This window comes from Tyto alba, unplaced genomic scaffold (genome assembly GCF_018691265.1).
Source record: "Tyto alba isolate M040663 unplaced genomic scaffold, T.alba_DEE_v4.0 Super-Scaffold_41, whole genome shotgun sequence".
NCBI classification, from domain to species: domain Eukaryota; kingdom Metazoa; phylum Chordata; class Aves; order Strigiformes; family Tytonidae; genus Tyto; species Tyto alba.
In genome coordinates this window covers 10,137,347-10,159,949 of record NW_024881317.1, presented here as the reverse complement: position 1 = coordinate 10,159,949, position 22,603 = coordinate 10,137,347, and the positions used below count along the sequence as shown (strand labels likewise).

General features: G+C 38.5%; 1 protein-coding gene across 1 annotated transcript; it reads left to right on the top strand.

The window, feature by feature from the left end:
* The first annotated feature begins 355 nt into the window (after positions 1 to 355).
* On the top strand, positions 356 to 22,491 carry TMC3 (transmembrane channel like 3). The gene is made up of 22 exons (XM_032983057.2): positions 356 to 542; positions 1,789 to 1,932; positions 3,367 to 3,442; positions 6,141 to 6,222; positions 6,885 to 6,991; positions 8,052 to 8,150; positions 8,241 to 8,383; positions 9,841 to 9,988; positions 10,919 to 10,962; positions 11,120 to 11,267; positions 12,052 to 12,161; positions 12,322 to 12,400; positions 12,895 to 13,134; positions 14,744 to 14,872; positions 15,533 to 15,600; positions 15,844 to 15,972; positions 16,798 to 16,908; positions 17,461 to 17,586; positions 18,938 to 19,016; positions 19,208 to 19,250; positions 20,288 to 20,585; positions 21,335 to 22,491. Exons 1-22 carry the CDS (start codon positions 433 to 435, stop codon positions 22,167 to 22,169), a joined length of 3,348 nt encoding a protein of 1,115 aa, XP_032838948.2. The 5' UTR covers positions 356 to 432; the 3' UTR covers positions 22,170 to 22,491.
* Positions 22,492 to 22,603: the final 112 nt, after the last annotated feature.

The window sequence follows — 22,603 nt, the reverse complement described above, 5'->3', positions numbered from 1 at the left end:
AAAGATGTCAACGGTGCACCCAGTGCATTCATCAGAAACGTCACCCAGAGCAGGCCAGCGTGGGGCGGTGGGATGGCACTTTCAGGGAGCACCTCACCCGTGACAAGGGAAACTTGGCTTTGAATTAAGGCCCGCAGCTGGCCCGCCCTTGGACTCCGCTCCCTGCCTCGCTTCTGGGCATCTGGCTTAGAAGCGCCCTGGCCGGGGCTGCTGCGCGCTGCCGCTTTAAGGCGTGCAGGCTCTGCCAGGCCGAGGTCCTCTCCAGGCTGGAGCACCAGGCACAGGCAGCAATCCTCCGCTCCGCAGGGCTCGCACTCGCTCGCTGCTCTCTACTTAATAACATTTGGCTGCTCGGGAGACATCTGACCAGCGAGCTAAAGGCTTCCTCCCAGTGTGGCAGAGTTTCACCTGGGGCGGGCGGCAGCTGCCACCATGGCAGCAGCAACGGGCTCTGCTGCGGTAAAAGCTGCCAAGTCCTGCAAAAAGTACCGAACGGTGAAGCGGCACGCCGGCATCTACACCTACCAGGAGCCACCCCACAGGTAAGAGACCCTCCTCCCTCCTGAACTGCAAAGCTGCCTTATCTAGCCTAGAAGTGGCAACTTGTCTTTTCACTTTTATTTAGACAGTGTGTTAACACGGAAAGGAGCGTGAGAAAAATCACTCTTCTCTCTCTCTCTTCAGATGTGTTTCAAACCTCTTTGGTTTTTATTTTCACAAAAGTCATGTTTTATACTGCAACATAAACACTGCTTAAAACAGTGTAACTCCAATGAGTTTAGGATATAGCAGAGTAAGACATCTCTCTACTTTTACTGTGTAATTATACATTTGCCTTGAATGTCCCCTGTGACTGAGGTGACAGGACTGTAGACCGATGGATTAGATGAAGTATGTCCTTTGAATGTTCTTACAAGGCATAGTTTAGGTTATGATTTATTTTCAGGTGATTAAAAGGTGTTTCTTTTTCAGCAAAATTGCAGGGAACTTTCCCAACAAGTATATAGCAATACAATTAGAAAAATTCCTAGCTGGTGGTTGCAGTACTTCAGATCTCTTCATTCGGGGGGAAACACTCACCACAGGATTTTAAACCTAAGCCTCTGCAAGAATGAATATTGCTGCTGTTTCATGTACGATGCCCTGTTTCAAACAGCGAATTGTGAGAGCTGTAGCTTAGCAAATGTGGTGACAGCATCAAAAGAGGTGATTTAATAATCATCCACAGAAATCTGCATCAAAGCTCATGAAACTTTACAGGGACGAGTAATTCTTGGTGTGCGGGGTCCCACACCCCTTGCCCCCTTCAGCAGGGAACAGGAACAAAGGGCAACCATGATCTAAGCATCTGTTTCCCCCATTCTAGCAAGAAAGTATTTTATCATTATTACAATCAAAATAAAAGGCCAACACCACCTGGTGAATAAATGAATGTTAAGTGCTCTTGCTGGAAATGTTTAGACAGCACTTTGTTCCATAAAAATATATAGAGTGTCTTACTAGCATGATGTACAATCTGTATGGCTGGAAATGCTCGGAAAGACTGGGGAATGTGGATAATTTATGACTGAGCAGCAAGTGCTGGGGAAGAAAAGAGGCACGTCCTGGAGATGGGGAAATCATCCGAATTATTAATCATCTTTAAAACAATAAGGTCATGCGACTTTGTAGCTCACTGATGTCATATTGGTCTAATAGGATGGATTCTGTGCAAATCAACAGTTTTCTGGGGATCTGAATGGGAATAATTTGTCTTGTTTTCCCTCTCGTGGGGTGTTGGGTCTCCAGCAATTCAGATGACGATATTGGTGAAGAAAAGGCTGAGAGCCATGACCCGGAGCAGATCTTTCAGAACATCCAGTACCAGAAGGAGATTATGTCCAACATCCGCTGCCGGCCGTGGCCAATGAGGCAGAAGCTGAGGGCACTCAGGTAAAGGTGTTTGCATGAAAGCTTTCAGGCTCACTGACTGTGACAGTGCTTCCAGCCTCAGAAGTGTTTCAGTGTAAGCTAAAACGGATTGTGCACAGAAATGATTAAGAGCTGCTAGGAAAGCATGCCATGAGGATGCTCTGACAAGATCTGAGAGCTGGCTGAAGGCAGCAGCCTCAGAGTGGAAAGTCTGCAGGTGAAGTTGTCTCCTGTGCATGCCTGTGGGTCCCTTTAGACAGTCACTGTACAGATAAGAGAGCAATAAATCACACGTCAGCTATTAACTATTAAAACAGTGTGTCAGCTATTCAGTGATCTAAGGAAAGGCTGTTGGTAATACTCAGCAATACATTTTTAAGCTAAATTGTTTCACTCTGTCCCAAAGAGGAAAAACAGTCTCCCATTTTCAACATAATCACATGGTATGAGAACAGAAGTTGGTCATAATCTTCAGGTAACATATTGTAAATGGCAGTAACTACTGGACACTTGTAGGTTTAAAAGGTGTGTTCAGTGTAGTAATAACATGCTTCACATTTTAAGATTGCAATTATTATATTAATAATTCCAAATTTACAGTGAGAGTGGATGCCTAACTCTTTGGGCCACCTGTCTAAATTGTGTCAGGTCTTTCAGAGCATGATCTGTTTAAGGCTTGCTTTATTTTTCCTTTTCATCTGGCATCTTTCTCTTGAAACCCTGTAAGATGCTAGGATGGCATTTTATTCATGAGGAATCAATCCCTACCAGCAGTAGATAACTTTTGTAATCTTGGAAGCAGGGAGATTTTTCTCTCTTAGGCAGAGTTTGTGGCTTGCTGCCTTCCTGCTCCTGTTGAGATTTTGGTGGTCCCCATCCACCTTCCACTGAGGTCAGAGACTGCATATGACTAGATGGATGTTCAACCCTCTGCATTTTACAAGAGTGTTACACAGTATTTGCAGAAGAGGTATTAGTATCCACATGAGATTAACCAGCCTGTAATGGGGATCTTTTTATTTTACTCATTTGGGTTGAGCCATTTTAAAAGAAAGACTCTGAATTAAAAGGACAGAGAAAAAAAAAAAAACAAACAAACAAAAAACAACAACAAAAAGACCAAACAAACAAGCAAAACAAAACAAACAAAAACCCAACCAAACAAAGAAACAAAAAAAAAAACCCCAGAACAAAAATAGAGCAATAGAAAACTCTCCCCGCAGTCAAAGTTTTGAATGCTGAGTTTTCTCAGACAAAATTCTCAGTAGTTTTAAAGTGTCAGTAAAAACTTCTATAGGAAAAGAAAAAAGCTTTGTCTGGATAAGGGTTTTATAGTGAGACAGTCCATGATTGCACTTCAGAGCATTTGACAACTTTGCTAGTTGCTGCTTGTGCAGAATAAGGGGCTGTGAGTAACGGGATCAATGTAGAATGAACTTCCACCTTCTTGTGCAGACAGGCAAAGGAGATTGTGCTGAAGTACGAAGGGAGGCTCACTAGAACAAGGGGTTACCAAGCCGCTGGTGCAGAGGTATGGCTGTTTTTTCTTAAATTACAGCTCTTTTCTATACCAATAGTCATCTGTGGTCTTCATTCACAGAGGCATATGTTTGCTATGCAGTCCTAATCTCCAACTCAGGAACTCTGTAGAGAGAGGGAAAAACAATTAAAAGCTTTTTATTTTTTTTCCCCCCCTCTATTGTGAATTTAGTAATTACATTTTTACAGACTAATTTGATGTGTTGAGGGATGGATGTCCTTCTATTAACAGCAGTATAAGCTTCCTTCTCAAATAATCTACAAATATTGATGCCTGCTAGAGGAGGTGATGGGAATGAGATACTAATAACACAATACTAGTATTCTCTGAAAAGCTATTTCACCAGACTCTGGGGTCACAGTTCAATAGTTCAGTATGAAAAAATACATCTAGCTTTCAGTTTGGGAGAAAATCCTACAATAGCTTATGGTAAATACATTGTTAAATAAGGTTTTTGCTTGCATAATACTCAAAGAATTTGAATCTAATCTTAGCAAATCTGCTTACATGACTGAAAATAGATTCTGGCACTAATTTCTGGAAATTAATAACATGTAGCAAATTGTCCCTAATATGCAACCAACAGAGAAGAGATCTTTAGTCATTTAAGCAGTCAAGAATATTTTTGTCATCATAATGAGTAGACTTTTAATGAGTAGCTTATCTTAATTCAAAAATGCAGGCTTGTAACAGTAAAATAGAACACCATGCATTTTATTCATATGAACAAATGAAAAGCTGCATATGTTTCTGTTGTTATGTTGACCCACAGCAAAGGTTAAAAATACTACTTTCCAACATAGGAAGGAGTCATTTTTCCTTGTTCTGCCTTTGCAGAAGTAATGCAGTGGATGTTTCAAATGCTGTTAAAATAAATACTGGGTTTTGCCTTTGCCTTGAGTGGAACTAGGATGTTACCTAAAAAGATAAGTGCTAAGAGTCTGCAATACATGTCAGTAAATCAGAGATTGGGCTCATTAGTTGTTCATATTCCTCTTCATATAAAAAAACAGTTGACTTTCATCTTAGAATTCACAATGACTTAAAGTTTGTATCTAATCTAATTGCCTCTATTGTGTGTATTTGCTAGAAGATATTCAGCACTGGGATATAACTCAGCAGTTAATTAGCACCTCTCATTATGTGTAGGGGAACTGTATTCTTTTTTCCTAGCACAAATTGGGGAATATAGCCTTTACATCAGGGCTGTATTCAGCAAATGCAGCAGAATGAGCTGCTTTCAAATACCTTTTACTGTTTTCACACTGAAAGCATTTTTCCTTTTCAGTTCAATTATTTTATATTTGCATTGTATTTTTTTTATCTTTGCAATTAATGCTGGATGCCCATACTCTGCATTCTAAGAGTATAAATTACCTATTCAGGTATGCAGTAGGCAGTAAAACATGATAGCTATCTAATTATAATTTTAACAAATACTGCTCCCACATGGGCACCTTTGTATACTTTATAAATCTGAAGTACATCTGGCACAAGCTGCTTGATTCCTTTCTCAGCCTTGTGAACTCTGTTTTCAAATGAAAGTAGCAATCCCAGCAATTCCCATGCAATTTACAGCATCTACAATTTCTTTGCTTAATTAAAATACTTCCTGTTCATGCAATAAAGTATCCATACCACCATTGAAATTAATTAACTTTGGCCAAAGATATTGATGATATATTCAGTAATTAAAATGTTATTTACTCCTTTTTGGTTTTAGGAGATTAGATTACATGATATAATATTGACACTGCTACTGCCTAAAATACAGGGTGTTTTTCAATATCCAGCTGTTTTAACAATACTTTATAATGCATGATATACAAATATTATTTTCCTGTTAATACTGTAAAGTTATAACTCTAGTTCAACAAATAAAAAAACCCACTCAGTTTTGCACATGCAGATTTTGTTTCTTCTCCCACATGTGTAGGCACACCCAGCTGTATGCTGGAAGATGCTTTCCTCTGACCATGCAAAAAATGGAAGTTGAATAAAGACTCTACAAAATATAGCCACAGGTTTTCCACAGGTGTCAGCTGTACAACACAGAGCTGAGAATATAGTAGCTGAATCTGCTGCTGTTGAATACAAAAGCTTATTTTTCCTCTAAGAAAGCTTCCTCTAAGACATTATGTGTCTCTTAAATTTGAAATTGGTTCTCTGTTTGTCCTAGAAAGCAAATTTACTACGTGTAGTGCTGTGGGATTCCCTCATAAATTACAGAGAGGCTCGGCGTCCCGGCAGCCCCCAGCCTGGATGGCTCCTGCCGCCCAGAGCCGCTGCCCAGCGCTTCTCCACAGCCCTCAGCCGCGGAGAAGGGACAGGGAGTGGCACCCATTGCCTTCCTTCTGCTGGTTCCTCACGGTCTTTGGGTGTAAAAGGTGCAGATTGGTGGCTCCTGACTGTACCCTCCGAGGTGTATAAAGGGTGCTCTGTCTCATCTTTGTTGGTATTTGGTCAAGGACTCCTTGTGCTCCCCCATGTTTTGTGTTTTTCTAAAACCCACCATGGTTTGCTTTACCCACCTTACCCACATACATGCTCCAAGATCTTAGTAACTAATGTTTGTAGTATTTCTTGTGATACATGATGAAAGAGGCATGAGCAAGATACTCTGCATTTCAGGTTTTATTTTTTAACATGCAGAAGTGTTGTATTTCTCGTTTCTCTGCTTTTTTCTCAGCTTTGGAGGAAGTTTATTCGACTTGCATATAATTTTGTGGTAATCTTTATTCCTTGGGAAATGAGAATAAAGAAAATTGAGAGTAAGTATAAAGATTTAATGGTATTGAACAGTGAAGCACTTGCTAAAATGCTGAGTCTTAGGGTATACTTTTAATTTACTGAGGTAATATCTGGGAAAGAGTTAAATACAAACTTTCAGCAGTGACATTTGCATTTCAAACTTTGCTTTTTCTTCATTTCCTGATGCCTTAGACACCACACAGTACTGATTTATGGTCTTAGTGGGGGTAACTTTTAAAAAGTCAAATTTGTCCCATTATGATTCTGAAAGTGCAGCAAGGTTTGGTTATAGTTTATCACAGTCCATGGGGCAGCATCCTCAGGCGAACATCCCCCGATCTGCCCAGGGTTACTTGTGGTTCAAATTAAAGCCACCCTTAACATTACATCAGCAACCAGGTCACAGCACTGTGCTTCAGTGGTAAAGGGAAATGGATGCATCATGTCACCCACCTTAGCAGCTTCTTGTGTAAATGCTGCCAGTAATCATGAGACTTCCCCAACAGAGTTTGTGGTGGAATTGTATTTTTCTCAATGACATGTTAACATTTTCTCTACTTTGCTGTATGTCCCGCATGAATAAGAAATAATTTTGTTTTATTATTCATATAATACTTAATGAATAAATGGTAGGAGCTTTTATAGACTGCGTAGCTCAGATAACTATTTTCTGTGGTTTAAGGTCATTTTGGGTCTGGAGTTGCCTCTTACTTCATCTTCTTGAGATGGCTATTTGGAATCAATATTGTACTTACCATAATGACGGGAGCATTTGTAGTCTTACCAGAGGTAAGAGCATGTTGTTCATATTTACAGAAAAATGCTTATTGTTGCGCTTCCCTTTCTGAATTAAACAAATGCCACACTTAAAGGCATGCATCAATTTCAAATGTACAATTTAAAATGAATTATTTAAAATAAATTCCCCTGTTAAGAGGTTTTTTTCTGCCAAAGGATGAGATATTTTTGCTATTAGTGTTAGAGATGATATTTTGTCAACAATAGTACTAATGCTTTTACAGAATATGCCTGTATCCGATTACTAAAATGAAGAACCAAATCCTAAAAGCTGTAGTTTGTGTTGAGTGTGCTCGAGTACTCTGTTGCATCAAATGACTCTTTAGTGTTGTTTACAGGCAGAAAAATGTAACATCCCTCTGCAGACTCTAGATTATTGTCCTTTAGAAATAATTTTCTAGAAGTTCTGAACAGCCGCAACTTTGTTTATTTCTTGCATGAAAGTAAGGCTATCTGTTAACTTTGTTAAATTATTCATAAATAATATTTTGCCTCGCCAAACCTGCACTTTAATAAATTTATCAGAAAACATGGGAATATCTGATTTTTCTTCTCAATGGCTAAACTGAAAAAAAAAGTAAGCACCCCCAAAACAAACCAAAAAGTGAACTGTGAAATAGAAAAGGTGCTCAGTTTCATTTTTTACTTTTTAAGGAAAAGTAGATTTAGTCTCAAAATATCATTTTGAAATCAAATGCTGTCATCTTTAATTTAAAAACACTTAAAAGAATTATAACTTTTAAAGCTATTTTGTTAGCGGTTTCAGTTGATCTCTTTTCATTTCTCAGCCATTTTGAAGATGTCTACAGAGCAGTAAATTTCCTGATAGGTATACCACAGCAAGCAAAAAAACCCTATCTGGTTTAGTGGAAAACGAATGCAGGATTTCTCAAGGAGTTTCTAGTTTAGGATGAGGAATGACCCAATACTCGCCACCCTGATCATATCACCCGGGTGGGTGGGCGGGTGGGCAGCTCTTGGCGGGTTCTGCTGTGCAGCCCCAGGTCCGAGGGGCTTGCACAGCTCCCGACACCGTCTCTCTCTTTCCCAGCTACTGGCCGGAGCCCCATTCGGCAGCACAGTGAGCAAGACCATTCCCAAGGAGCATATTGCGTCTGCTCAAGACCTGGACACCATCTGGTCACTAGGGGCAAGACTAACACCACTCTATTCTTTCGCTATCGCTGTTCTGTTGTAATCACTAGTTACTGCTCTTGCTTACGGACTCTGGTCTTTGCAGGGCTACCTCCAGTACTCTGTTTTGTTTTACGGCTACTACGGTCGTGACAGGAAGATTGGGAAAGCTGGGTATCGGCTGCCTCTTGCCTACTTCCTCGTTGGAATGGCAGTGTTTGCTTACAGCTTCATCATTCTCTTAAAAAAGTAAGACTTCCAATTTATTTCTGTCCATAAGCTTGTGTGTTCAGGTAATCATTAACGGTGTATTTATCCCATTTCCTCTGTATTTATTCTGCACAGTTCTATTAATCTGTTCAAATCTGCTAATATCAGGGAGGCAGACTGAGTTTAATTCTAGCTTGCTTTTTATCTTGCTATCATTTATCTTTGTGCTCTCTTCAGTTTCACAGTCTATAGAAGGAGAGCAGCACAGAAGATGATCTATGTGCTTTGGGTTTGTATAGTGCAAGATCCAACACTCACGGAAATCCCTTCTGTTTTCTTTTTTTCTGGTATAAATATTGTTATGGCAGAAATTTATATTTTAAGTGCAATGCTTTCAGCATTATTATTCCCATCTACTGAAATAAAAATATACAAATTCCATCCTAGATGTAATATCGTTTGCATTGTTTCAGCCGGTATGTGGCATCCCATTTGAATGTAAGTTTAATTTCTTTGCTGTTGAAGGGCCAGGAGCAGGAGTTACTTAGCAGAGATAGAAAGACTGTTAGTGCTGACCATAAATCCAGAAATGTGCAATGCTTGGAGAGGGGCAAGGTCACTCTATGCTCTTCTGATTTGCTTTCCCTTCCCTTCTGGATACCTATTTATTCAGCACAGTGCCGTTCAGGGACATTTTTAGCGCTGCCTATAATAACTCTGTTTTGAAGCCAAACCTTTTCTTTTCATTTATTTTTATTCTGCCTGCTGGTCTGTGCCAAGTGTCACTGATATGTTTGACACTGATCTACACATCTGCAGTTTCTGGATATGGTTAGCTCTTCTCCTTCTGACTTAGCTCACTGACTCTTTGATTAGCTGCTTACAGTTCCCCTTTTAATGTTGTCCTTTTGGATGTCCTTTCTTCCACAAGCTATTAATCTTAATTTCATTTCTTACACTTTGCAATATTCTGCCAACTTGTTTATCTGAGATGAGTAGGTGGAGTTTTCTTTCTTTTTCCCAAGGTCTGTAAAATGGCACTGGATTTCTATTTGACAATAACATATATTTTGCGGGTGAAAACAATACTGAAAACAAACAGCTTTTTGCCAAACTAGCCTGTAATCACAGTAATAGTGATCTTAGTGATGGTATCTTCCACCTTGATCGTACCTGGAGATCATAAAACTGAAATGTGTTTAAGTCCACAGTTCTAGTGAGATTTATTTGCTTTATTTGTCAGCTATAAAGAATATAAATATCAAAATGGCCTTCCATGGTGAGTCACTTCGGCACTAGAACAAAAGTGAAGTTCATACTCTGAACCTCAACCTGTTTTATTTTTTTCAGAAAGCTGCCAACAATGACACTAATTGATGCAAACTTTTGGTGATTCTAAAGGCACAGATGTCTGAAAACTCTGAACTAAACCAGTGATTTCCTTCATATTCATCTTCACACATTAACAAGGGTTGAATATTTTTTATTTTTTGCAGAATGGCAAAAAACTCAAGAATGAGTTTAGCAAGTGCCTCTGATGAAAACTATACTTTCTGTTGGAGACTATTTTGTGCTTGGGACTATTTAATAGGAAACCCCGAAGCTGCAGAGAGCAAAGCTGCTGCCATAGTTAATAGCATTAGGGTGAGCAACTAACCTTCAAATTATTTCCAGTTTACTTGTTTATTAATCTGTAAACTATATAAGGCTTTCCTCTCATTCCCTTGCATTTCCTATTTTTTTTTTTTGGTATTCATTTACAGATCTGTTTGCCTAGGGGAGGGTTGGTATTGCATCCCTGTGTGGTACTACAGTCACTTCATACTTGCTGACACTCTCACTCTGTCCCAGCAAGGCCACTGTGTTGTTCTTCAGAAGCATTTCATTTAATGCCACTGTATATGTAACAATAAGTTAGAAAACTAGAAACAAATTTGCTTGTGATATAGTTTCATTGAGTAATAGAATCAAATTCATGTTAACAATGTGAAAACACTCATTTATTTCATCCCTCCATAACAAATGGTCCAGGGGTATCTTACAGCCCTCTCAATATTAGAAAATTTCTTTAAATACAGATGTTTTCCATTTAGAATATAAGAACAGATGTGGTTTTCATAAAAAGTAATTTATTTCTCAAATTTGTTGTGTTCTTATTAAGTCATTGAACAAAATTACTTCAAATTGTGTCAAGGATAAATTAAAAAGCTATCATACTTAGTTATTATAAGGATAACCTTTGACAGTTCTGCATTATGTTACTGACACGTGGATTCTATAGACACATCCTGCAAAAAGATCTGGTAGTGTAAACCTCTGGTTGTACCCCACTGAACATGCATGACTGAAAGTGCACAAGTATTTGAATACTGCATATTTGTTTCTCAGAAATCTCCTTCCCTATTGAGGCTCACCTATCACTCCTAAAAAGCTATACAGAACAGAGAGATATTTTCTACTTGTTCTTCCAGAATGTGAAGGATTTTATTAGTATACTTGATACCTTCTGTGAAAGATATGTACATTATTTTTTGCTGAACACTATTAAAATTATAATGCTGTGTTTCTTTCAAGGAAGCTATATTGGAAGAGCAGGAAAAGAAGAAAAGCAAAAACTTGTATGTATATAAGATCGGAGATACTTTTAAAAGCACTGTTTCAATGCAAATAGCAGTGCTTCTCTCACACTTCTAAAAACCATGTTAGAAAAGACCCCTGGTGTCATAAGACAACCTACTGTATTGGCTATGTCTTTTTTTTTTTTTTTTTTCCCAGGGCAGTGACCATAAGCTTAAGAATTATTGCAAACATCCTTGTGCTTCTTTCTCTTGCTGGTAGTATTTACATCATATACTTTGTCGTGGATCGATCCCAAAGGTTAGAGCGCACCAAAAAGGAATTGACTCTTTGGGAAAAAAATGAGGTATGCTGTCTTTATGCCACCTCTATGTTAGAAGCAGGATTATTGTCTCAGGGGTCTCTGTGGCAATAGTGTGCACTGAGGCGTAAACTGCGAGAGATTAGCCAGGAGAAACAAGGAACGAGAGGGCAGAGTGGCTGTTATCTGTGTCTTCGCACACTTGCTGCCTCTGCCCTGCAGCAAGGCATTAGCAGAGCTGAAGGGGCTGAGGGGGTGCTGCAGGTCCTCATTTCACAGAGGCTGTCTTTCCAGCTGGCCCCTATTTTGTGAGGACAAAGCATAAACTCTCCTGTCACTTACAGATCTACTTTTGCACCCGTGATTGAGCTGAGTGAACACTGGGCCAACAGACTAGAGAGAAATCAGCTCTGACAAGAGCTATTGATTTCAGCTGGGGAATACTGAACGTTCTGTGAATATTTCCATTCAGAGGAATGAGTGGATACCAAGAGTAGGAAGTGAATAAGTATGGAGAAGCTACTCATCCATTTCAGGGGAAGATGCTGGCCTCATATTTCACACATGTTAAGTTTTTATTTTAATTAATAAAGTAGTAACTTCAAGGCAACAATGTCTGGAGTAAAAATTCCGGAGTAGTGTTTCAGATCTATAATTTTGAATCTTACCCACAGTTATTAATAATGTCAATAATAACTTTTTAAAACATCTCCTCCAAGAAAAGCAATCACCAAAGCATGTGCAGCAGCAGTATTTCAATAAGCACTCAAGGTATCACAGAACATCTACATGAAAAGCTACAAAAATGCTGCATCTTTCTGTTCTGTAGGTAAGTGTAGTTGTGTCACTGATTACAATGATTGCACCCTCTGCTTTTGAACTTGTGGCAGCTCTGGAAATGTATCACCCAAGGACTACTCTTCGCTTCCAGCTTGCCAGGTATGGGCATTATGTAGTGTAGAAAATATGTGGGAAGAAAGGGCGGAAGAGGAGAGATGTGTTCTGGTCACATGTCTTAGTCCGGTCAAACCAGAGAACGTATGAGAAGTCAGTGGTATAACAATGCCAATAGCCTTTATCTTACTCTTCTTGTTTTCAGGGTTCTTGTTCTATACCTGGGAAACCTCTACAGTTTAATCATTGCTCTCCTGGATAAAGTGGATAGTATGAGTGTCACTGTAAGTTTAACATGATGTTTTCTAATGTGTGAGGCTATTAGAATTTATAGATAGAATTCCATTTATTGTGATACATATGAAGACAGATGAAAATTTGTTTGAAATTAATTAAAACATACTACGTTTTGTTAGGATTGTAGTTAAGTTTAGTCTGTAATGTTCATTTACAACTGCTTGTAGTTTTTTAGGATCCATTTGATTGCTGATGTAACATGATAAATAGATTTCTGTGTATTGCTTAACTATTAAAAAAAAAAAAAAAAAAAAAAAGCCATCACTTTAGGTCAAATATTTCCAGCTACATAAAATCACCTCTCAGTACTGTCCTTACAAGTCCCATCTGACTTTGTACATTGGCGGCTACTTAATAGTCACCTAACTGCTGCTTGAAAATACATGAAGATATGCCTCTATGTGTGTACACTGTAGAAGGTACAGAGATATGCATATATGTACAGCTGAAAAAGTAGTTTTGGGGACATTTATTTTTTCAGGACTCTGACGTTAACAACAATGCAAGTAATTCTACCACCTTCTTAGTAACCAAAACTCTTTCTAGAGAAGACAATTTATCTACAACTACTCCTGATGTACAAATTCAGAGAAACAGCATTGTCACATTGGAAGAGAGTCGCACTCAAGGCTCGACAGTGTCTGAGTCACTGGTTAACAAAACAATTTCCTTTAACACCCAGAACCCACAAGATCAGTGCTGGGAGACATATGTTGGTCAAGTACGTAACATTTTTATTATGTCATCAACTTATTCCTAAACCATGTTTGACAAAAAATTAAAATCACATTGTGCTGTGTTCAATTTTAGCGCTTTTCTTTGTATAAATTCCAGAATTTAGCTAATGATTATGTAGAAAGGGTAGAGACTACGCAAAGTGATATGGCCACAGATACAAGCTTTGTTTTTTGTTTGGTATCTACAATGTGTTTAGTGTTGTACATATGTTCTTTTGCCAGACGTCGGTCTCTGTCTTCAGCTTTGCGCAGGTGGATCTCTACAGATGCATGACACAAATCCTAGTTTTTTAAAAAAGCCTTTTACACTCACAGAAAAACATGACTATAAAAATGTATAAGCAGTAACATGCACCCTGTGCAGATTCAGATTGCTGCCAGGATAGATGGGGACACAGACCTGAGCCAAGCATGAGATTGTGTGCTTGGTCATTTGTACACTATCTTTGAAGTCTCTATTCATTCTGCCTCGGTAAATTGCTAAAGAATCAAGTGTTCTTCACTTTTTCAGAGAGAAAGAGGACAACAACAAAAGATTTCAAAATACTGTCGGTTTGTAAGAAACGATCCAGTTGGGTGACAGCACCATGTATGCATATTCCCACAGTTAGGTTGCAGAAAATCTGCAGTATTAATGACACTTTTTGCTTCCCTACGTGTGAAGCATACATCATTTCTGGCCTTTACTTTGAGTGACTAACAGTGGCACTAACATATACAGACTAAAATTTTAACCACACAAAATTCAAAAGATGCAATTTGATCCCAATGTACTTTGGTCTCTGTCAGCGTTGCACTTACATCTAGGCCACTAGATTAAGAATGATGCTAGCATGCTTCTGACTTGCTGAGCTCCTTGTTCCAGAGTGAGCAATAATAAAGATCTTGTTTGACTGTCTGGAGCAAAAGACCTCTCCTAGGCTTATTAGCCTGACTGCTATTCTTGTAAGCCCCACTCCCTATTGCACAGTCATCAGGAAATTTTTAGAATCGGTGTTCATGGGGTTTTTTGATTGACTGTTTTTTCCCCAGCATGGGCTGGAGATGTTTAGAATTGAATCTTTTCTATTTAATTGTACATTTTAAAGCTCAATTAACTATAGGATAACCCCATTCATTTGTAAGCACTAAACAGGTCTCTTATGGCTTGATGATCCTACTGCCATTGGGTTTTGATTTTGAATGAATAATAAGCATTTTTCATTGTGAAGCACTTAGCAAGGATGTTTTACAACAGTCAGTATAATAAAGAATTGATCACAATAGAAAAACAAACCCATTTCAGTTCATCTAGATAAATTTTCAGAACAGTCATTAAAAAGAAAGCTTGAAGCCATCACAACCAGAGTTTTATGGCTGCAAGCAATAGAAGGCTCACTAGAAGCTTGATTATATTTGTTCTCTTTGCTAGAACGAAGACAAGTAAGGGAAAAGTCAAACATAAAAGCTAAAAAGGAAATAATTTATGTATTCAAATCATATTTTATCAGGATACTAAGTTTGAGCCAAAATACAAGTACAAATGCAAAAGAGCCATATGCAGTCCATTTGCTTCCAGAATGACTCAGTATGTGTGAACAATATGTATTTCAGGAGATGCTAAAGCTTTCAATTATCGACATGATATTCACAGTCGCAAGCATCCTACTAATTGATTTTTTCCGAGGGTTGTGTGTCCGATATTTAAGTGATTGCTGGTGCTGGGATCTAGAAAGCAAGTTTGTAAGTACAGTCTTTATTTTATCAAACTATGATGCTGAATATGGGTAGGCTCCTTCCCTTAGTACTGAAAGTCCTTAAAGCCTTTCAACACATAAATAGTTTCTTGGTAGCACACATATATATAACAGCACAGCTCACACCAAGTTTAAATTGGAGGGCACAGGGTAAACACTGATGTATTTCTCAAGACTACTCCCATGGCTATGGTGCATGTCTTTCCCAAAATGAGATCATGGAGCAGTTCCAGAGTCAAAGAGGAGACAGAGGGCATGCAGTTGCTCCCAACATCCTCTTTTCTGTAGCTCTAAAATCTATCCATAATGTAGATAGTGGTTCAAGAAACAGTAACCAAAAGCCTATAGCCCTTTAAGAAAATTACAGTGAGTAATATTTAGTTAGCAAGAAGATGTTGGCATGAAAGGCTGAAGACTGCTCTTTGTCCTTAACTAAAGAAGTGAACTAGAGAGGAATTAGTTTATTGAATCCCCTGCTGCAGGGTAGGTTTTACTGTGTTCCCACTGCCTGCCAAAAGTTGATATTTGATCTGGATGTTTCCAGCTATGTGCTGTCTGCAAACTGATTTAGTCAAATGTGTCTAATAAATGATCTGGAAAAAAAACATTAAGACAAGGCATTCACCCTACACTGTGTTTCTTGTAGCCAGAATATGGAGAATTCAAAATTGCAGAGAATGTATTGCATTTAGTCTACAACCAAGGAATGATCTGGTATGTAGTCCATAAGCAATTATTCTTGTCCTTTGTTGGCTGTTTATTAAATCAATCTGAAGCTTTCCAATGAAACTTATTCAAGTAGGATATTGGTAATGCAGTCTTTTATACTTTATTATAAGAAGAGATTGTCTGTTGCTAGTGAGCTGTTGCTCACTGTAGAAGTTTTTTTCTTATGTTCTTTTGCTATTCAAATTGATTCTGGCAACACTGAGCACTGACATTATATTATTTTTCCAGGATGGGAGCTTTCTTTTCACCTTGCTTACCAGCATTCAATGTTCTCAAGTTGATTGGACTCATGTACCTGAGGAGCTGGGCTGTGTTAACGTGTAATGTACCACATCAGCAGGTTTTCAGAGCATCTCGGTTAGTCAAAATAAGAACAAAAGATAAAGAGTAAATCAAATGCAGACAACAGAAATGTCTTCTGCGCATAGGAACAAAATGGCAGGAGATTTTAGCTCTGAAAGTTGACAATCATGTTTGATAGTAATACTGATAGCAAAGGTATGTGAAAAAAACATAGTAACTAAGAAACTGGAGGGTTTGTAAAGCCAGGGTAGTTAAAAGATATGCAAGAACTGAAAAAATATGTCAGGGAATATTCCTAGACCATATATGTGGCCTAACATAAATGCTTTACTTCCATACAAACCTGACGGAGCACAACTACCTATGTGTGTTCACTGTTGCAAGTCCTACTTCTTGATGTTTCTTTCTTTGAAAGCTATGAAGCATCTGCTTTTGCCTGCTGCATCACACAACAGATTTCCCCATTTTTCTTCTATGATGATGACTATCTTAATTGTTTACTCAGGATGGAAATAATTTAGGGCATCTCTAATTCTTAAGAATCAGTTTTTTCTAACATGTTTTAAAGATAAATCAACTTCTGCTACTGTTTCTCCCCAAACACAACTGGGCAGTAAGGTCAGTTTTTATAAAAGGGTGCTATAAACTGTTCTCTGGCTGCAGCAGTGCTATCTGGAAAGCAGTGCAAATAGGATTTTGATCATTAAGAGTCTGTTTAGACTGGCTCTGTTCAGACTTTCTAATCACAGAAGAATGATTTTGATCTTTTAGAAATTTAGATCTTTAACTTGTTAGATAGATACAGACTTGTACCTCTTATGTTGCCTCTATTTTTCTCCCTGATTAGTATAATCTGAAATGTGTTACGCCTTCTTGCAGATCCAATAATTTCTACTTGGCCATGCTGCTGTTCATGTTGTTCTTATGCATGTTACCAACAATTTTTGCTATTGCCCGATATAAGCCATCTTTAAGCTGTGGTCCCTTCAGGTAAGTTATAATGGACTACTGAAAATTGCAAAGATTTAATTTCACCCTCTCACAATAAATTCATCAGGTTAAATAATACCCAAATTACCGATTAAAAGAGAAGGAAGTTTATAGACAGGACAATGTTTTTCTCCTGCCAGTGTTTTTCAGTTCAAGATTTAATTGGGTGAATATGTCAATATTCTAAGCGAGGCTTGACATTTTGCTTTATATACATGGTTCAGTTATTTTATGTTTACATAATGTAATGTGCCACTGAGCAATTTAGCACGCATCACCATCTTGTGTCTCAATTCAAGCGCCCTCCAAGCCTGGCCAATGCTTTTGTGCTTTTGAAATTGCAAATGAAATTGCTAAAATTGAAATTGCTGTTAAAAAGCAAATAACAAGTTGCTTTTATCTTCTTTTTTATATTATTTTTTTTCCTTTCACGGTACTGTTCCAAAATAGTTTTGGATGAAACTCCTTGTTTATTCAGTGCCAACACTGCTTAGCAAATTGATGTACCTAGGATTTCTGACAATTTTACCTTTTTTTTTTCCCCTCTTGTAGTGGACAAGAAAAAATATATGATATTGTTTCTGAAACAATTCAAAATGATTTTCCCACATGGTTCAACACAGTGATTACCTACATCAGCAGTCCTGTGGTGGTCCTCCCTGCACTACTACTTTTATTGTAAGTACTTTGTTTTTCACAGGCAGGTTAAATTGATTGTATTAATACTGGCCTTATCTCTGGAGAGTCAAATGTTGATACTGAGGAACAAATACTGCATTATTGTCATTATATTAAGCATATCTGAAAAAAACCAAACACCTGATTGAATATATGGTATATGGATCAGGTGGGAATGAGAGTATGTTAAAAAGACTGTCATCACATTTTCAAAAGGAATTTCATGTTCTGGGATACCATGTTAAAGCAAGTTCACTATATTGTATCTAGGCTTGCAGTGCTATTTGTTCCAGGAAGTTTTAAGATCCTTATTCCCTCTCTAGCTCCTCAGAAATTAATGTTCCATTTCCTCATGGTCCTTAGTTCGGTTTATGACTGCAAGCAGGCCTCAGTCTATCATTTAAAGAAGCTACCCAGTCATCTTGATTTCTGACAAGATAAATCAATTATGAAGGTCTGTTCTTACATGTTAATGTAATATAACTTGCTGCAGACTTTCCAGAGGAAGTCCTTTCTTACTCTAGTTTCTAAATAATTGTTCACAGCTGGGAATTAATATCTACTGTGAGCTGTTTGAAATTCACTTTGCTCTATGAAGTATCATTTGTCTTGCCATGTACCTTTGTATAATTTTTTTTCCCTGTAAACTACAGACGAATGAACAGTTTGTCCCACCAGTGGGCTTTTCAGACAAATCAGAAAGACCAAAGCAATACTTCCCGTTTGTAACTTTTTACTCTAAGCTCACAGCCATGTAAATATGAGCATATTTACAAATTTAAGTAGATCTATTGACTTCTTCAAACTGATGCCTAAGCACATATGTAAATGTTTGTGATATGAAGTCTAGCTATAAAGCTTCATCTGAAAGCCAGTGTAATCCATTACGTCAGGCCAGATCTCATCTCGGCTGTGCCAGTGTAAACAAGGTGTTATTCCAGTCAACAAAACTGCATTGGTATGAATGTGCAAACTCAGCTGTAATTCTGGTGCCTCTGTTCCATAACCTTGGATTGGGAAAAAAAAGATGAGAAAGTAGTTATCAAAATTTCATTCTAAGCATGTCCAGAATTTAAACAAAAGAAAGCTAGAAATGAAGAGGGTTACGTGCACAAAGACCTGCAAAAAAACACAGACACAATTAGAACTGTTGTTCAATCTGTTTTCAGTGTCACTTCTTTCTTTCATGTATGTTTGCTTGAAAGAGGGCTGTGATCCATTATCATGGCATAAAGAAAATGCTACAAAGCAGCAACTGAACCTGTACATCATTTTGATGACCTATAAACCCTCAAAGAGAAAACTGTCAAAAATGTTTGATGTGACTCATAATCACCTTTTTCACTTCTAGCATGCTAATCTATTATCTACAAAGTATTGCACGATCTTTAAAATTCACCAACAATCAACTGAGAATGAAGATCCAAACAGTAAGTACAGTTCAAAGCACTTTTACATGCAATTTGGTGGGTTTTCAGGAAACTACTAGCCTAATTAAATCTCTAAAGTCAGTGTTTCACAATGTAAAACCAATCCTGTATTTATCATCCTTACACAGCAGTGAGTTTACTCTCTAATCCATAATAACCTACTGCTTCTCATTCCTCTGAATGTATTTTAGGAAAGAACTGAAGATAAGAAAAAGGTGGTTCAGATGGCAGTAGGTAAGTTGGTGAGATTTAGAAATGCCACCATCAGTGAAGCATTTAGATGCAAAAAAATTTTGATTTCTCATACATATAGGAAAGTTCAACTAAATAAAAAAAAATCCTGTATTTCCTGTAGAGTCCTCCTTTTAGATGGTTTTTGAGCTCAACTTAATCCTGGCTGGGATCTTTGAACTGGCTATTTTCTGCTTTTACTACCAACAGGGCAGAACCTGGGAGGCATATCTGATGATTCAAATCCTGTCAGACCTTGTGCAAAATTCAGAGGGTAGTAGGCAGAAGAGGGAGAAGGGAATGCCCCCTATTCTTTGACTTGAGCAGGTTGAACATTTCCTAGGCAATTAAAAGATTTCAGACTTGTCTACTGTACCTGAGGGAATTTGAACCTGCACCTTCCACTTCTCAGATTTTAGCAATGAGAAACCAAAGAAAGGATGACATCTTTCTAATACCTCCCAGTGAAAGGAACACATAAATACTTGCCAAGCCAAAGAGGAGACGTGATTCAGTAGCCTTATGGCTAGATGTTAATGGCACTGTGACCCCCTCATAGCTCTCCAGTGGACATAAAAATGGTGAAATACCTGATGTATAGCAATATAGTGATAAGGAGTGAAAATTAAGGGTAATGAGGCATGTGTCATAGTTGGTATTTCCTTCTTACAGAAACCAAATTCAGCTTTTGGCTGTCACCAGCACAGTCACTGGAGCCAGTTTGCTGAATTCAGCCACTTTCATACTGGTGGTGTACATTGTGAACTAAAACAGGGCTCTTGAAAAGAGATATTGGCTTGTTGCCCATTTCGGAATCTTACAGTGCAGTGTCCAGTGTTTCTTCTGTGTTCTCCAATACTACACCTGACATGTACCACAGCATGCCAGTCCACCTCTTCATCACCATGTCTCCCAGTGTAACACCAGTTTATCTTTTCTTGAGTCCCCTGACTGAAGGATCAATTTGAGCCACTGTTTTTACACAGCAGCTTCTAAATTTAGAGGCCTGGACAGTTCCTGTAATAATTTCTGTTTTCTAGCCAGAATCCAAAATCTGGATGGGAATGACAAGAGACCAGAGCAAGAAAGTGATATTATCAGCCAGGAGTCTTCTGTTTGGTCCTCAACTCCCCGAAAGAACGGCACTGTCTTGAACTTTGAATCTCCTGTGAGCAAAGGCACCAGAATACAAACCATTTCCCAGTCTGTGCCACAAACTGTGCCCTCAACTGATGCTGCAAGACCCGTCAACACAACTCCCACAACTTCAAGCTCTTTAACGCCAGCTCCCTCAGTATCAAGTGTACAGAAACCAAGAAATGATCATATTGCGAACAGGCAAGACTGCTTTGGTTTTGAAATGGCATTTATTCCAGCAACTCTATGGCATACCTGTGTTTATTTACAAAACAGCTGTGTATTCAGACTGTCTGGAGCGGTAAAACTGCTGAGGAATTTTTTAAAAGCAGATTGATTCATGGGGTACTATTCAGGTTGCTGGTGACACCACCTCCTTAACCCTCCCTTAATTGAGACGGGATTATAAAACTTTTGAAATTATGTAGTTGATAGAGTTTACACACACCTCAAGCAAAGGTAAATACTAAGCTTTTCTTCGGGCATAAAACTAAAATAGTTTGTGCAGGATACGGTTTCCATGAACAAGACAAACACAGTAAGAGTGAAGGAACTCTGTGCAGAATGTCTGTGCAGGTTTACTTGTAGGACAACCAGTTTTGGACATCAGGAGACTGATGCTTTAAGGTACCTGTTGTTTTTACTTCCAAGTGATCAGATAAAGAGCATTTTTAAACAGTTCTCAGAATAATAAGAAAACAGAGTGGGAACATAACTTGAAAGGTCAACTGTCTGCTGCCTTTTCCCAGGGAAAACCAAATACATCTCCTAATTTCTGGGGTATGTTTCTTCAACTGGTCCTAAAAATTTGGAAAAATGGAGATTCTGTAATCTCTACCCTTACAACCTAATGTTTGACTTCCAGAGCAATTAATTTTTCAATATGTTTTAATTGCATTAATAGATAAATGTGTATCTCAATACTTCCTTCCTTTTTTCCCTTCCCAAAGGTACCCAAGTGTTGTGCATGGCAGTGCAAGTGAGCTTTGTAAAACAAAGCCCTACACACCAGTGACTTTCAAAAAGCCCAATGAAGATGTTCATTCTGAGCCTCTCTTCAGAAAAGGCATTCGGCAGGTAAATACGGATGCCCTTGGGGCAGGGGCTCCTGTTTTTGTGGGACGTAGACCATATGCTACCAGGTATTTTCTTGTTAATGAAAATGAGACTCGCAAAAAATCGCTCCGTTCTGCCTCCCGACTCCAACGGCACTTCAGAAAGGAAGAACTGGGAGACATTATTGAGTTGTATCCACGCAATGTCAGAAGATACGTGATTCGAACGCCACACCAGATGTATTCCCCTCATCTCAGTGAAGATGAAGAGGATGAAGTGGAACTTGGGAGAGAATTCATGAACAGATCCCATCGCCCGCGCTCACTGTCTGATCTTCACCCAGCACCACGATTTTATATTGGGGAATGTGCTGATGGCCACATTCTTATGAGCAAGGATCTAGCCAGAGTGCATTACAAATCCTGGGATGATGGTTTTGAGCTAGACCTGAACAGGCCTCCATATGCTTACAAGAAAGTGCACCTGAACTATCCTGAGCCACGTGCGAAACCAAAATCAAAGCAAAAGTTGGAGCAATCTCTAACAGAATCTGATTCCATTTCCATTGAATCCAGCAGTGATCCGCAGAACAGCAGCAATGACCAGTATATCCAGGTCATTCATAGCAAGGAAAAGTATCCGAAACCTGGGACAAAACTCATCAAAAAGAAATCAAAAAACAGTGTTGATTTGTCAGAGCCTAATGAACTGGTATGCTCAAATGTCTGAAGAAGTGCCCCAACCTTTTTGTGTTTTCAGCAGCTGTTCATGTATGTGTTGTACTTGCTGTTCGAGGTCTATCAGAATCGCTACAACGTGGTCTTTGCAACAATGTACTCAGCCACACAAAGTGGGAAAAGCATAGTTAGCCTTGTCTTTCACTGTTCACTGTACCTTGCCTTAACACCTCAACTGCTACATTGCAAATTGGAATAGAACATTATTCCAATTTATTACTTACTGTTATGCTGTTAACCGAACAAAATCCCCCCATACTGGAAAATCAAAAGCTATGTACTTGGGGCACTTTAATTAAACTGGTACAAAAATATGTCAGATGAGGCTCTCTCTGATGCAGTCACGGCTAAAGATGCTTCCACTGAATAAATTCAGCAGGTATTCCTACAAATAGAGTTGCTTTTTACAGTATAATTTATGACACC